The sequence below is a fragment of the Amphiura filiformis genome, chromosome 6, assembly GCF_039555335.1.
Source record: "Amphiura filiformis chromosome 6, Afil_fr2py, whole genome shotgun sequence".
Lineage (NCBI taxonomy): Eukaryota > Metazoa > Echinodermata > Ophiuroidea > Amphilepidida > Amphiuridae > Amphiura > Amphiura filiformis.
In genome coordinates, this window is record NC_092633.1 from 71,648,579 (window position 1) to 71,659,710 (window position 11,132).

Below are 11,132 nucleotides of genomic sequence, written 5' to 3' on the forward strand. Positions count from 1 at the left end.
ATAACGCAAATGTATGAACTTAATATGAAATAATAATATATTGTAATCACCTGCCATAATTTGATCTTTATATCCTGTACAGCCCCTTAATGCACCCTTTGCCATGGATCGTAGGACCAAGACGTTTTCAGGTGCTATTTGTGATGAGTTACAACCTCGTAGAGTAAGTTCCGTTGGCGAGTCAGGAATGATTCCACGGAGTGCTAGCTCAGGTAGACTTGGTGACCAGTTCTCACTCAAAGCAGCATTTGATAATTTGGCCAAGTCACCGGCTATCAGCATAGAAGCACTTCCAGGTAGGTGGTTTGTTACCTTTAATTCAACGTCAACTAAAAGACATTCGGGGGGTCATACATGTGGTCTGTGTGCATAGCTGAGGTAGGGATGTCTTGCAGTAGGACAGAGCACAGCAGCATCAATTATTTTCATGTATATAGAAGCAGGTTAATGGTAAATGAATGAGCAAGATAGACTTCCACAAAAATCATGCATTATAGATACAGTATAGGGCCTACAGATTATCCATTGGGTTGGGACCAGTGATCGAATTTAGGAAAAATAAATGGTTGTCCCACAGACAACCAGATTACAATTTCTGGTTGTCCGTCTAAGTTTTTGGTTATCCGTAGGCCTACAAATGTGACTTTTTGCTAGATTTATGGTTGTCCAGCGGACAACCGAATCAGTATTTTTGGTTGTCCGGCGACTTTTTTAGTTGTCCCGGGCAACCGGACAACCAAAATTTCGAACCCTGGTTGGGACAATCAGATTAAGGCATGACATACTATTTATGTTTTTATGAAATTTATCCAGGTCAAGTAACCATGGCAACCAGTCCTCCCAGTTACCCAAGTGGCATGTTCTACATTGGTAGTCATGGCAGTGGTGGTCAACGTCGCAACTCTGTCCTGACAGAAGGGTCACCATCCAGTCAAGGATCTGTGTCATTTGCTACATCACCACCAAATATGGAAGGACCAATCATGTTTGTAGCACCAGATCTACCAGAAGAAACATTGCTGGAGGTAATTAACATGTGTCAAAATAGTGGCTGTAAATGAAGTGGTTACTTGGTAAATGGATTACTAGAGTCATATCTCATACGTCATTATACCTGCTTTCACAAGTCAGCTGCAGAATGGATGTAATCAAATCAAATCAAATGTAATCAAACTACCTAATTGACGTTTTAAATATTTTAATCTTAAATATTAAGTTATCAAAAAAATTCTATTCACCAGGGGTTTGTGTACACCCATATTTAATACTTGCAGACTGTTGATCATTTTAGCAGCCTGTTAGCTGCACTGCTTGTGCTACAGACTGAAAGTACATGTATATTTGGTAAAAGGAATTATGTACTATACCAATTTGATCTAATTTCTACATCTCTCCCTTTATCTACCCGCTAGCCTGAGCATACAGAGATAGTAGAGCGACTACAAGTAATCGTTGGCGTAGTAGAAGCCATTGTAGAGGTAGCCAAGTCTCGTAGTGATCCATTAGCAGAGTCTGTCTATACCAAAGACACAGAGGCATCACCTAAAGACACAGTGTGCTTTGTCAGTGAAGGATACAGGTTAGTAGTACACTTTTATAAAGGATTTTATGTTACACTTGTTTATCAGATAACTGCTGTATAAACACATCACTTGGGTTCCGACAGGCTGGAATCACATGAATATCAGCACCTAATTTGCTGGACAAGCCACATAGAATTGTGTGACCTTTTTTTAAATTTTGTATGATAAATGGTCATGTTTTGGGAAGTGGCAAACTTCTCTGGTATAGTTTGACCAGTTGTGAAATATTGGTCTTTAGTTACTACACCTTAAGGCCAGCGTAATGGAAGACACATTCGTCCACGCCCGAATTTGAGATTTCTTGATTTTTATCAACACTAAGATGTATTCTTTCACTTGAAACTGATAAAATACAACTTGTTAATATTTACACGTATTTTTGCTTGATTTATTTCATTCTTTTCAACTCTAAAAAGTCACATGGCTCAAGACAGCTTAGTAAATTGGCGGGAAATAATGAGTCAGAAATGCGAGAATGCGAAATATTGTGATTACGCGCGCGATTTGCGGGCGCGCGATGCGGCGCAACTCTGCGCGTATGTGCAGCGCAGTCAAGGCGCATTCGGTATGTTTTTAACGCCGCAAATGCGGTGTAAACAAAACACAAATTTGCAGTCAAAATGCCACTTAGATTTTTTAATTATGTTGAATTTTGGCGGACTAAAAGGAGACATTATAAATTCATTGTTGCAAAAAGATGCATATTAAGACCATGCACCAGGTACAGCTTTTACAAGCGTGAAAGTCTTGCCGTTTTAAAATATAAGGACATTTTGTGCATAATTTTGACATTTTTTACTAAAACGTCAATTTCTCATAGTTCACTTTTGACAATATTGCACGATTTTTGTGACAAGATAACTCGAAAAATATGCAAGCAAAAGGTAAACTTTTGCACTATCGTTTAGAGTACATCAAAGTCTAGGGAAGGTTTTCTCATTTTTTCAAAATATTTGTTTTAAACAAAAATATACACCATTATGTGCAATTTTTAGCTGAATAGAATGACAAAATTGCTTTTTTCACATGTTTTTTTTCAATTTTTCAAAAAAGAGACGAATTTCAAACAAATAAAAACACCTTCCCTAAGTTCATGTCTCTTCTTCATTAAAAGCTAACTGATATTTTTTTACTTCGAACTGATTTTTTTTAAAGTTGTCACAAAAAATGGGGGTAAAAAAGTGATTTTTTGTGATTTTATCAAAAACTCGAGATTTTTGAAAAAATCTGATGTCACCATGGGATTCCTTGACTCATTTCCTTTCCAAAAATGTATAGTTTTATATACTTTGGAGATACAATTCAGAAATAATGATGCTCGAAAAGGTCCATGTTCTCTCCCATTACTCTGCCCTTAAGGGGTACTACACCCCTGCCCAATTTTGTGCCTATTTTTGCAATTTTTCTCAAAAATTATAGTGCATTTGTGACAAGTAAGATATGTATATTATAGGGGCCAGGACTACAACTGCTGCACTGGAAATTTTATTTGAAAACAGACAGCAGTTGTGGGGTTACAGTCAAAAATGAGGGAAAACCAATATTTGATCAATAAATCAATAACTATTTGCCTTGAGTTGCTGAATTTTCAGTGCAGTAGTTGTAGTCCTTGCCCCTATAATATACATATCTTACTTGTCACCAATGCGCTATAATTTTGAGAAAAATGCAAAAATAGGCACAAAATTGGCCAGGGGTGTAGTACCCCCTTAATGGTATACCCCTTTTTATGCAACAATTGTCCTAATTTTTAAGTTTGCATGTATAGAATGAAGCAAAATGACACTATAGGACATGTATCTATTGTTGATAGCTGCAAAATTATACTGCCATGTAAGATGCACTTCAAAGAACATTGATACTAATTTGCAATGTAATGATGTAATGTTTGATACTTTACTTCTTTATTACTTTATTGTATGCAGACGAGCTGAGCAGCTGGTGCTATATGCAAGAGCTCTAGATCTATTATCAGCTTCCTTAGATATGGCTCGAGATGAAATCAGTGCTAGAAGGCTACAGCCATCAAATGCAGTACGCACTAGTAAGTCATTGGGTCTCACAGTACCTTTCAATCAGACTATGGTGTGCATGTCATAGATGTAGAATTGCATGTTTTGACAGGAATACCTGTGTAAATTTTGGATTTTGTTGAGGCAACATCATGTTTGAAATAATGTAGAAGGTCTTGTAGATCATTAAATAATGAGGAATAATCTTCTTGGTTCTGTAGTGAATGATATAATCAGACTTCATGTAATTTAGGAGCCGGGGAAATGAACCATCAAGGCACCTGTTATAGCTGCCTCTTCATATGAGTGGGTGATCAGACTTCCTTCAGTTCAGGTTCTAGCATTTGTTTCTTTTCTTACATGTCCCAAACCTTAGAGAGATAAATCAAAGTTGTAGAAATTTTGAATTTATTTGAATAACCTTTTATATCTTTTCCTATTACCCATCCAGTTGTGATGAGTCTAAACGACCGATACCACTTGTGCCTAGCCAAATGTCGTGGGTTGTATGATAAAAGTATTCTGCATGCACCAGGAGTTGAACCAGACACTTCCATGATCACAGCAGACAAGCTAATGTACAGCTATGCAATTGATCTCTGCCAAACTGCTGGACTGGATGAATTATTTGGGAGCCCTCTAGAGGTGAGTAGTAAATTGGAACTTGACTTTGATGAGGACTTGTAAAAATGTGTTCCATGAAGATATTGAATCTAAAAATACATTGATATATCTTGGTGTAACCCTTTTTGCAACTTGTCTTGATTGGATGGCCTTGTAGCAGCCATCATAATTGGTCTCTTCAGATAATGTGCAAGCTAAAAACTACTTGCTGAATAAATATTTCTTGTTTAACAAGCATCTTAAATTGGGAACTAGATTCTTGAATGGATTACTTAATGGGCTGCTGTGGTTTTGTACAAACTATGAAAGCCCATCCCCGTTCTTCTGGTGGGGACATGTTTTACACACCGTGTGATTTACTAATCTATATGTTTGGTAGTTGGTTTAAGGCATTTGTTTTCTTTTCCTGAATAGTTTCCTTTAAATTGGTATATCTACAAGTTAGAATGTCAGTCAGTTTTGTAATAACATTGATAAATTGAGTATATTATTTTTGGTTTTATTCTTTGCAGAGTATAGCAGGTTACAAGACAGCCCAAATGCTACTTCATGGTCTATGTCTACAAGCCAAAACAGATGCAGATAGGGATCAGTTACTCAAATGTAAGTGGCTGAAATATCAGCACTAAATGGGCAAAATTGAAGTGGCTGAAATATCAATATCAACACTAAATGGGCAAAATTGATATGGTTTTCATTAATTTAATGTGCATGTTAAAAAATTCTCACAAAGCACACATAGTATACATTCTGTGCTGAATGACTCAGTTCTGTATTAAATTGCATTGTTAGGAGTATCACCTATATGTTAGAACAATACAATAACTAAAACCTGATGTTGTCATGGATGTAAGTCACTTGCCATTAACATGGATATGACTCTAGCACGATGTACACAATAGAAAATGTCAAGCTAAAGTTGATATTAAAAGACTAGTTAAGACGAGTTATCTGCAAGTAACAAGATTGTGAAACTAGTAATGCACAATACTCTGAAATATTCAAAATGGGCTATTCCAGTTGAAATCCATACACCCCCTATGGAAGACATGACTTTAATCTCCCACACAGGGAGTGTGAATTTCAAATGGGGTTACCTGGATCTGTTCGAAATCTACTCCCTGTGTGGAAGATTAAAGTCATGTCTTCCATAGGGGGTGTATGGATTTCAACTGGAATAGCCCAATAGGGAATGAATCTAAATGGCACACATCACAACACTTCCAGTCATATAAACAGATGGGGAAGTAATTGTGTATGAATATGTATTTCTCATGCAATATTGTTTTTGTTTATTTCTTTACAGACAAACAGTTACTAGATCAAAGAATAGCAACACTAGACAAACCAGGTGCTTCTTTACCAGCAGTGACATCATGATAAATGATCCTGTCTAGTGTCTGTCTGTTTGTCTAGCTGACTGTTTGGTGAGATACAAAAAGGCAAGCTGGTAAGTTGGAGCATGGATTGGACTGCAAACTGTCATCATGAACTAGTGGTAACAACGCCCATGTAGATACATTGGTGTAACAGAACATAGCATCAGAATTAACCTGGGAAGTGTCATGATGAAGAAGTTACATTGACATACATGGTACCTATTTGCTGCATCAACACCCAAATCCCACAGGAGCGTGATTATCTCAATGTGGTGTCAGCATTTAGATACTAAGTGTCATGAACATGTTGCTGTATCAACAGATCATCTATTCTCACTTGCTCTGTGTCAGGTGGCGCTCGTATACTGCACTTTTAATTCAAAGTCTTGTAATAACGTTACAGATTTCAAAAACAAGTGCCAAGATGATTATGCATTTGATGCGTGAACACAGGGCACAGAAGGCGAGATTGTAAATGATGTCCAACACAACATGCGATTTTAGAGGAGACAGAACAAATATTGTGTATCTGTTGTAGGATGGAGCACAGCATCTATTGCAAGTTATTTCACAGATATTTCAGGTGTGTGATGATAGAACTTTTAAACTGTTCATTATAATGAGCATTGGTATCACATGTACAGGGGAACCAATGGTTATAATTATTATTGATATTGTGAAGTTATGGCAAAAGATATATTGAAGCTTGATATTGTGACAAAAACATAAATCAGGTGCAATCACTCTCTTAGCTTGTCTCATCATAGCATTATGTATATACAAGCAAATAGCGTTCAGTAATATATCCAGCACTTCAGATGTGATAACATAACGTGTCATAAGCTTGTAACTCCAGATGAACACCAAATTCTACCAGTCACTACACAAAAAGTAATGCAGTCAGTGTGATGGTAGAGATGTCCATTTAAATTACATCTATAGAGCCTTATTTAAAACTTGCCAGGTATTCTTTTCGGTAAATCCCATAAGCCTTTGTGGTTTTTTTTACCCTATCATATGTCACGTCGATACATGCATATCGGCGTGACAACATCATGGCTTACGGGATTTACCGAAAAGGTCAATTATAAGAGATCAGGGTAATTATCAAATACTACACTGAAATTTATTAGATTAAAGTTAAACAAAGCTACCAAAATGAGTGTGTTGCAAATTGTAAGATAATATTATTGGGCTATTTCAGTTGAAATCCATACTCTTCCTATGGAAAACATCACCTTAGTTTCCCACCTACAGGGTGAAGAATTTTAAATTGAGTAGCCCATTCAGGTAACTCCATTTGAAATTCACACTCCATGTGTGGAACATTAAGGTCATGTGTTCCATGGGGTGTGTATGGATTTCAACTGGAATAGGCCATTTTGTGCCCAATTTGTAGTGTGTCAGTAAAAAATATTTCAAATAAAAAGTGAATTGAAACAAGTACTGTTCAACTAGTAATAGGTGAGACTCATAACGTAGTGGATTGATATCTAATATTGGGCACAGCACTTTCCTTATGTAACGTGTTGTGTGACTGGTGATTGCGTCTATGAATATACATTAACATATGTTTGGAATTCATTAATGTGTGCAGTAACAAAAAACATAGGTTTCACCTATTACAAGCTTAACAAAGTATACACTAATTGCAATTTTTATACTTGCTCTTGAACGAATAAATGAGGCCAGAGATTCTGCTATGTAATTGTAAATAAGATATAATCGCTATAATATATCGGTACACCTTTCTGGGTTTCGAAGTTTGTGCTGAAAAAATTGTTCAGTAATTTTGTGAGCTGATTAAATTGGTTAGTACTGTAAGTATAAAAGAAGGTCTTCGTTGATGTAACTGTGCACTTTCAATTCTTCCGACAAAGCACCATTTTTTCTAGGCTATAAATTGAAGCGTATAAGTCCCCCATTTATAAAAATAAATATTATTATGTGTAATATCAGTAGAGAAGCTACTCAAAGGTTGACAATTTGTTTGTTTTTCTTTTACTCTTGCTTTATAAGACACATGTGTAGATATGCTGCACCATTACCTCCTGAGCTTCAGATTAACCGTAACTAATAGGCTTAAAACAATGTGGTTCATTATTCTGAACATGGTGAACAGTTGATAATTATTTCTATTATGAATGATTTTCATAAATATGAAACTAAATTTGCATCAAGTATGCTGAAATAATATACAGCAAGACTGAATGCTGTTATCTTTACAACTCATGTAATGAAATCATTTGATAAAGACTGGGTTTTGCAAACTGGTATTTACACTAAAGTATGAATTATTAATGTGTTGTGCTATATAAACAGAGAGGTTTGTACCTGTCTTTGTAAGTGAGACAAATGAAAGCATATTGTTGTACTTTGTGACTGTTTCTAAAACCGCTCAATAAGTACTAAGATGTCTTGCTAGTCATATAGAATTAATGAGTTCAATGATGGTTGGATATGTGTAACCAGTGCACTAGTGTATGGCCGTGGATGGAAGTTAGTGATTTGTAAGCAGTATGGGATGGTTTGAGTACCCATTGAAGGCAACATAGCCACATCTCTCTGGGATTCACACTCATGCCTTTTTACCCAAATGGTTCTTGCACATCGCTGGCTCAGCTTAATAGTGTTAATAGTATTCTTCACTTATAGGAGAAGTGGTACTACTGAATAGTAATACCACATTAAAAAAGGAGCAAGCACATCGCAATATCATTTTGATGTAGAACAAGATGAAGAAACAAGATATTGTCAATTTTGGGTGCAGATTTTGGCAAGGAAGAATCTGTGAATTGATTTAGACTGCAACCACAACCCTACACAGATATTGGTGAAAATGAGTTAAATTTGTAAAAAGTGGATTGCCAATGAGAATCAGATCTGATACCCTGCCAGAATTTGACCAGATTGAATCATCTTCATCTACATCTGTACATGGCATAGTCCTTCTGTCAGGATGTCATGCCAAGGTGATAAAATGCTTGTGTGTGGTACCGAAAGTTGAAGTATATATACAAGTAAAATGAACCTGTGAGAAATATATGAGTAAGCCTTTTAGTCAGACATAATTACTGATGGTTTCCAGGCTTAAGGATGCACATTTGCATGGTATTGTTGTTATGTGGTGGATTTCACTAAGATAATGCATGTAAACTCAAATGCATCCAAAGTTGCCCATGAGTTACTTAATGTATATAATATACTGTCATAATTACAGTAGATTTAGCTTAGTGAAATCCACCCATCGTCACTTATGAAAATATCAAAAGTTTTGCAAAACCAAATGTCTTATATTGAATGGTGCAAAGGTAGTTAGAAAAGCGTCTAGTTATGACGCAGATATTGTGACTACTGAAAATAGATATCGTTCTAATTAATGTCAACAAGTTTCCAATGTTATTTATCTTGTGTTTGGTGTAGAAATATGTGTGGCAAGTATGGCTGCATCCAAGATTTAGTTCTAGTAGATTTTAATTCAAATGGAAGCAAATAGTTATATGGGGACTGTATTATGTAGACCAACAGGTTGTAAGCAGAAGTATGATTAGTTATGTTGCAAATCTGGTTATGTATGGTATACATAGATCCCAGAAGGCTCAAACTTTTCACACCATATTTATTAGTGCAAGTCTCTAACTACAATAGCTGCCCTATAGACATTCGACAATTGCTGCATTCTATATTGTACACATCTCAAAATATGACTCTTGGCAGCTATTGCAGGTAGGGACTTCTTGCACTCAATTTATACCTGTCGATCAAAGTAGAAGCAATGTGGAAATTGAAAAACTTGTATATACTTTGTTTCACATTGAATTTGATGTAGCGATGTAGGCGTGTCATTCGCTGGTTGCAGTATCAAATCGTGTATGACAACCTAATCCCACAGCATATATAATACACACATGTGCAAGGGCAGTGTGTTGGCATGCTTGCCGCGTAAAAGTACCAATATCGCTATCAAGCTCAAGGTTGAACAAAGTGTAATGTAACATGAAGTAAACATACACTTGTTTAATATATGATCATATTGATAACGTGACTGTAGATAAATTGTATTTAATATATATATATATATTCATAATTACATGGTGACAACACGTAAGTATTTCTACATGAACATTCCCTTATTTTGTGTAAGGTTATACATAATAATTGCCATTGATTCTAGAAAATGATTAAAACATCTTAAGAGCAATGTTGATGCATTGCTAAATGAAGCCTTAGAAGTAACAAAATGGTGTGAATCAAATTCTAAAACCTACAGTTAAGTATCTGATGAAAATTTTAGCTTGCTAAAAATGTGACATGATCAAGGGGAATGAGTCACATGTTGACCCTGGTCGAAAATGAGTTTTAAATATCTTTCTAAAGAGGACATTTAGAGCTTTCAGAAACTGAAAACCACATGTTGATGCGACTTTTCTTTGTGAAGTTACGTCAATTTATCAATCACTGAAAAGAATAAAACAAAAGAATTTTAACACTTTCTTTGCCAATATCACAAAATCAACATTAGCGACATCTGACTCATTTCTCTTGATCGTGGCACAAACGTGTTCTTTTATTTTATTATTTACAACTTATTTTGAAATTTAATCTTTACACATTTGTGGAAATGAATGGTAGCTAAGTCCCATAATTTTTTATATTTTTCCTGTAGAGTTATCATTTTTAAAATAATTGTTTTCAAATTGAGGCACATTGGGTCAACAATTTGACTGGAATCAAGAGAATGGTTGAATGGTTCATTGTACCATTTGTTGGTGGTGTATATAATTTAATGCTTAAATACTGCATATGCTGCATTTATTTTATTGTTGAGGTTTACAGATTTGTCTTTGAACATGTCTGTATCTATGTATGTTGTGTATAGTAGTGATGTCTTCAAGCAGGTATTTGCTTCATGAAATGTAGACTCAATGAAAACAATAGTGAAATGGGCTACATTTGAAATCTATGCCCCTTTTTACAAAGATTTGATATTCCAACCAAATGCAACAGTTTGAATATTTCCAGAACCAAGTGTTTTCATCTACAAAAAGTGGAAAGATTTTGTGATTCCAAACTTGTCAATTTCAATTGGATTTGGATTTGATAGGATTTCAACAGGAATTTAAAAGGGGATATGTGGATTGTAAATGGAATAGCCCAAATGAGAATGCTTCCTTCAAAACTGCCTTTTATACTCAGAAATGTGCAACTGACATGTTGTATTGACACAGTCCATGAAACAAGGCTCATTGGGCTTTAATAATTCAGAAAGTAGTAAAATTGTTAGAATGATTGCCCAGCCAGGTTCCCTTGTCATATTGCATGAAATTAACTGCTCTCTAACATACCAATTACTTTTTATTTTTGGCCTTTACTGTAAAATGCCAGAGGTGCATTATATTTGTCTCCATCATGACAATCTAATGTAGCATCAATTTCTTCTGTGTGTGTGTATCATTTATTTGTAGGTACACAATGTACACTTACGCTATTTGATACATAACAGATAAGAAAAGTAGTAAGAAATGTACTATTTT

The 11,132-nt window shown here is 35.5% G+C and overlaps 1 protein-coding gene across 1 annotated transcript in view; it reads left to right on the plus strand.

Moving 5' to 3' along the window:
- LOC140154746 (serine/threonine-protein kinase unc-51-like) overlaps positions 1-10,257 on the plus strand; it is a 34,538-nt gene extending 24,281 nt beyond the window's left edge. Inside the window, exons 20-26 of the mRNA XM_072177312.1 lie at positions 83-296; positions 814-1,025; positions 1,413-1,579; positions 3,509-3,627; positions 4,047-4,240; positions 4,732-4,822; positions 5,526-10,257. Of these exons, the coding sequence (XP_072033413.1) occupies positions 83-296; positions 814-1,025; positions 1,413-1,579; positions 3,509-3,627; positions 4,047-4,240; positions 4,732-4,822; positions 5,526-5,599 (1,071 nt within the window). The 3' untranslated portion in view covers positions 5,600-10,257. The remainder of the gene's footprint in view (positions 1-82; positions 297-813; positions 1,026-1,412; positions 1,580-3,508; positions 3,628-4,046; positions 4,241-4,731; positions 4,823-5,525) is intronic.
- The last annotated feature ends 875 nt before the right edge of the window (positions 10,258-11,132 follow it).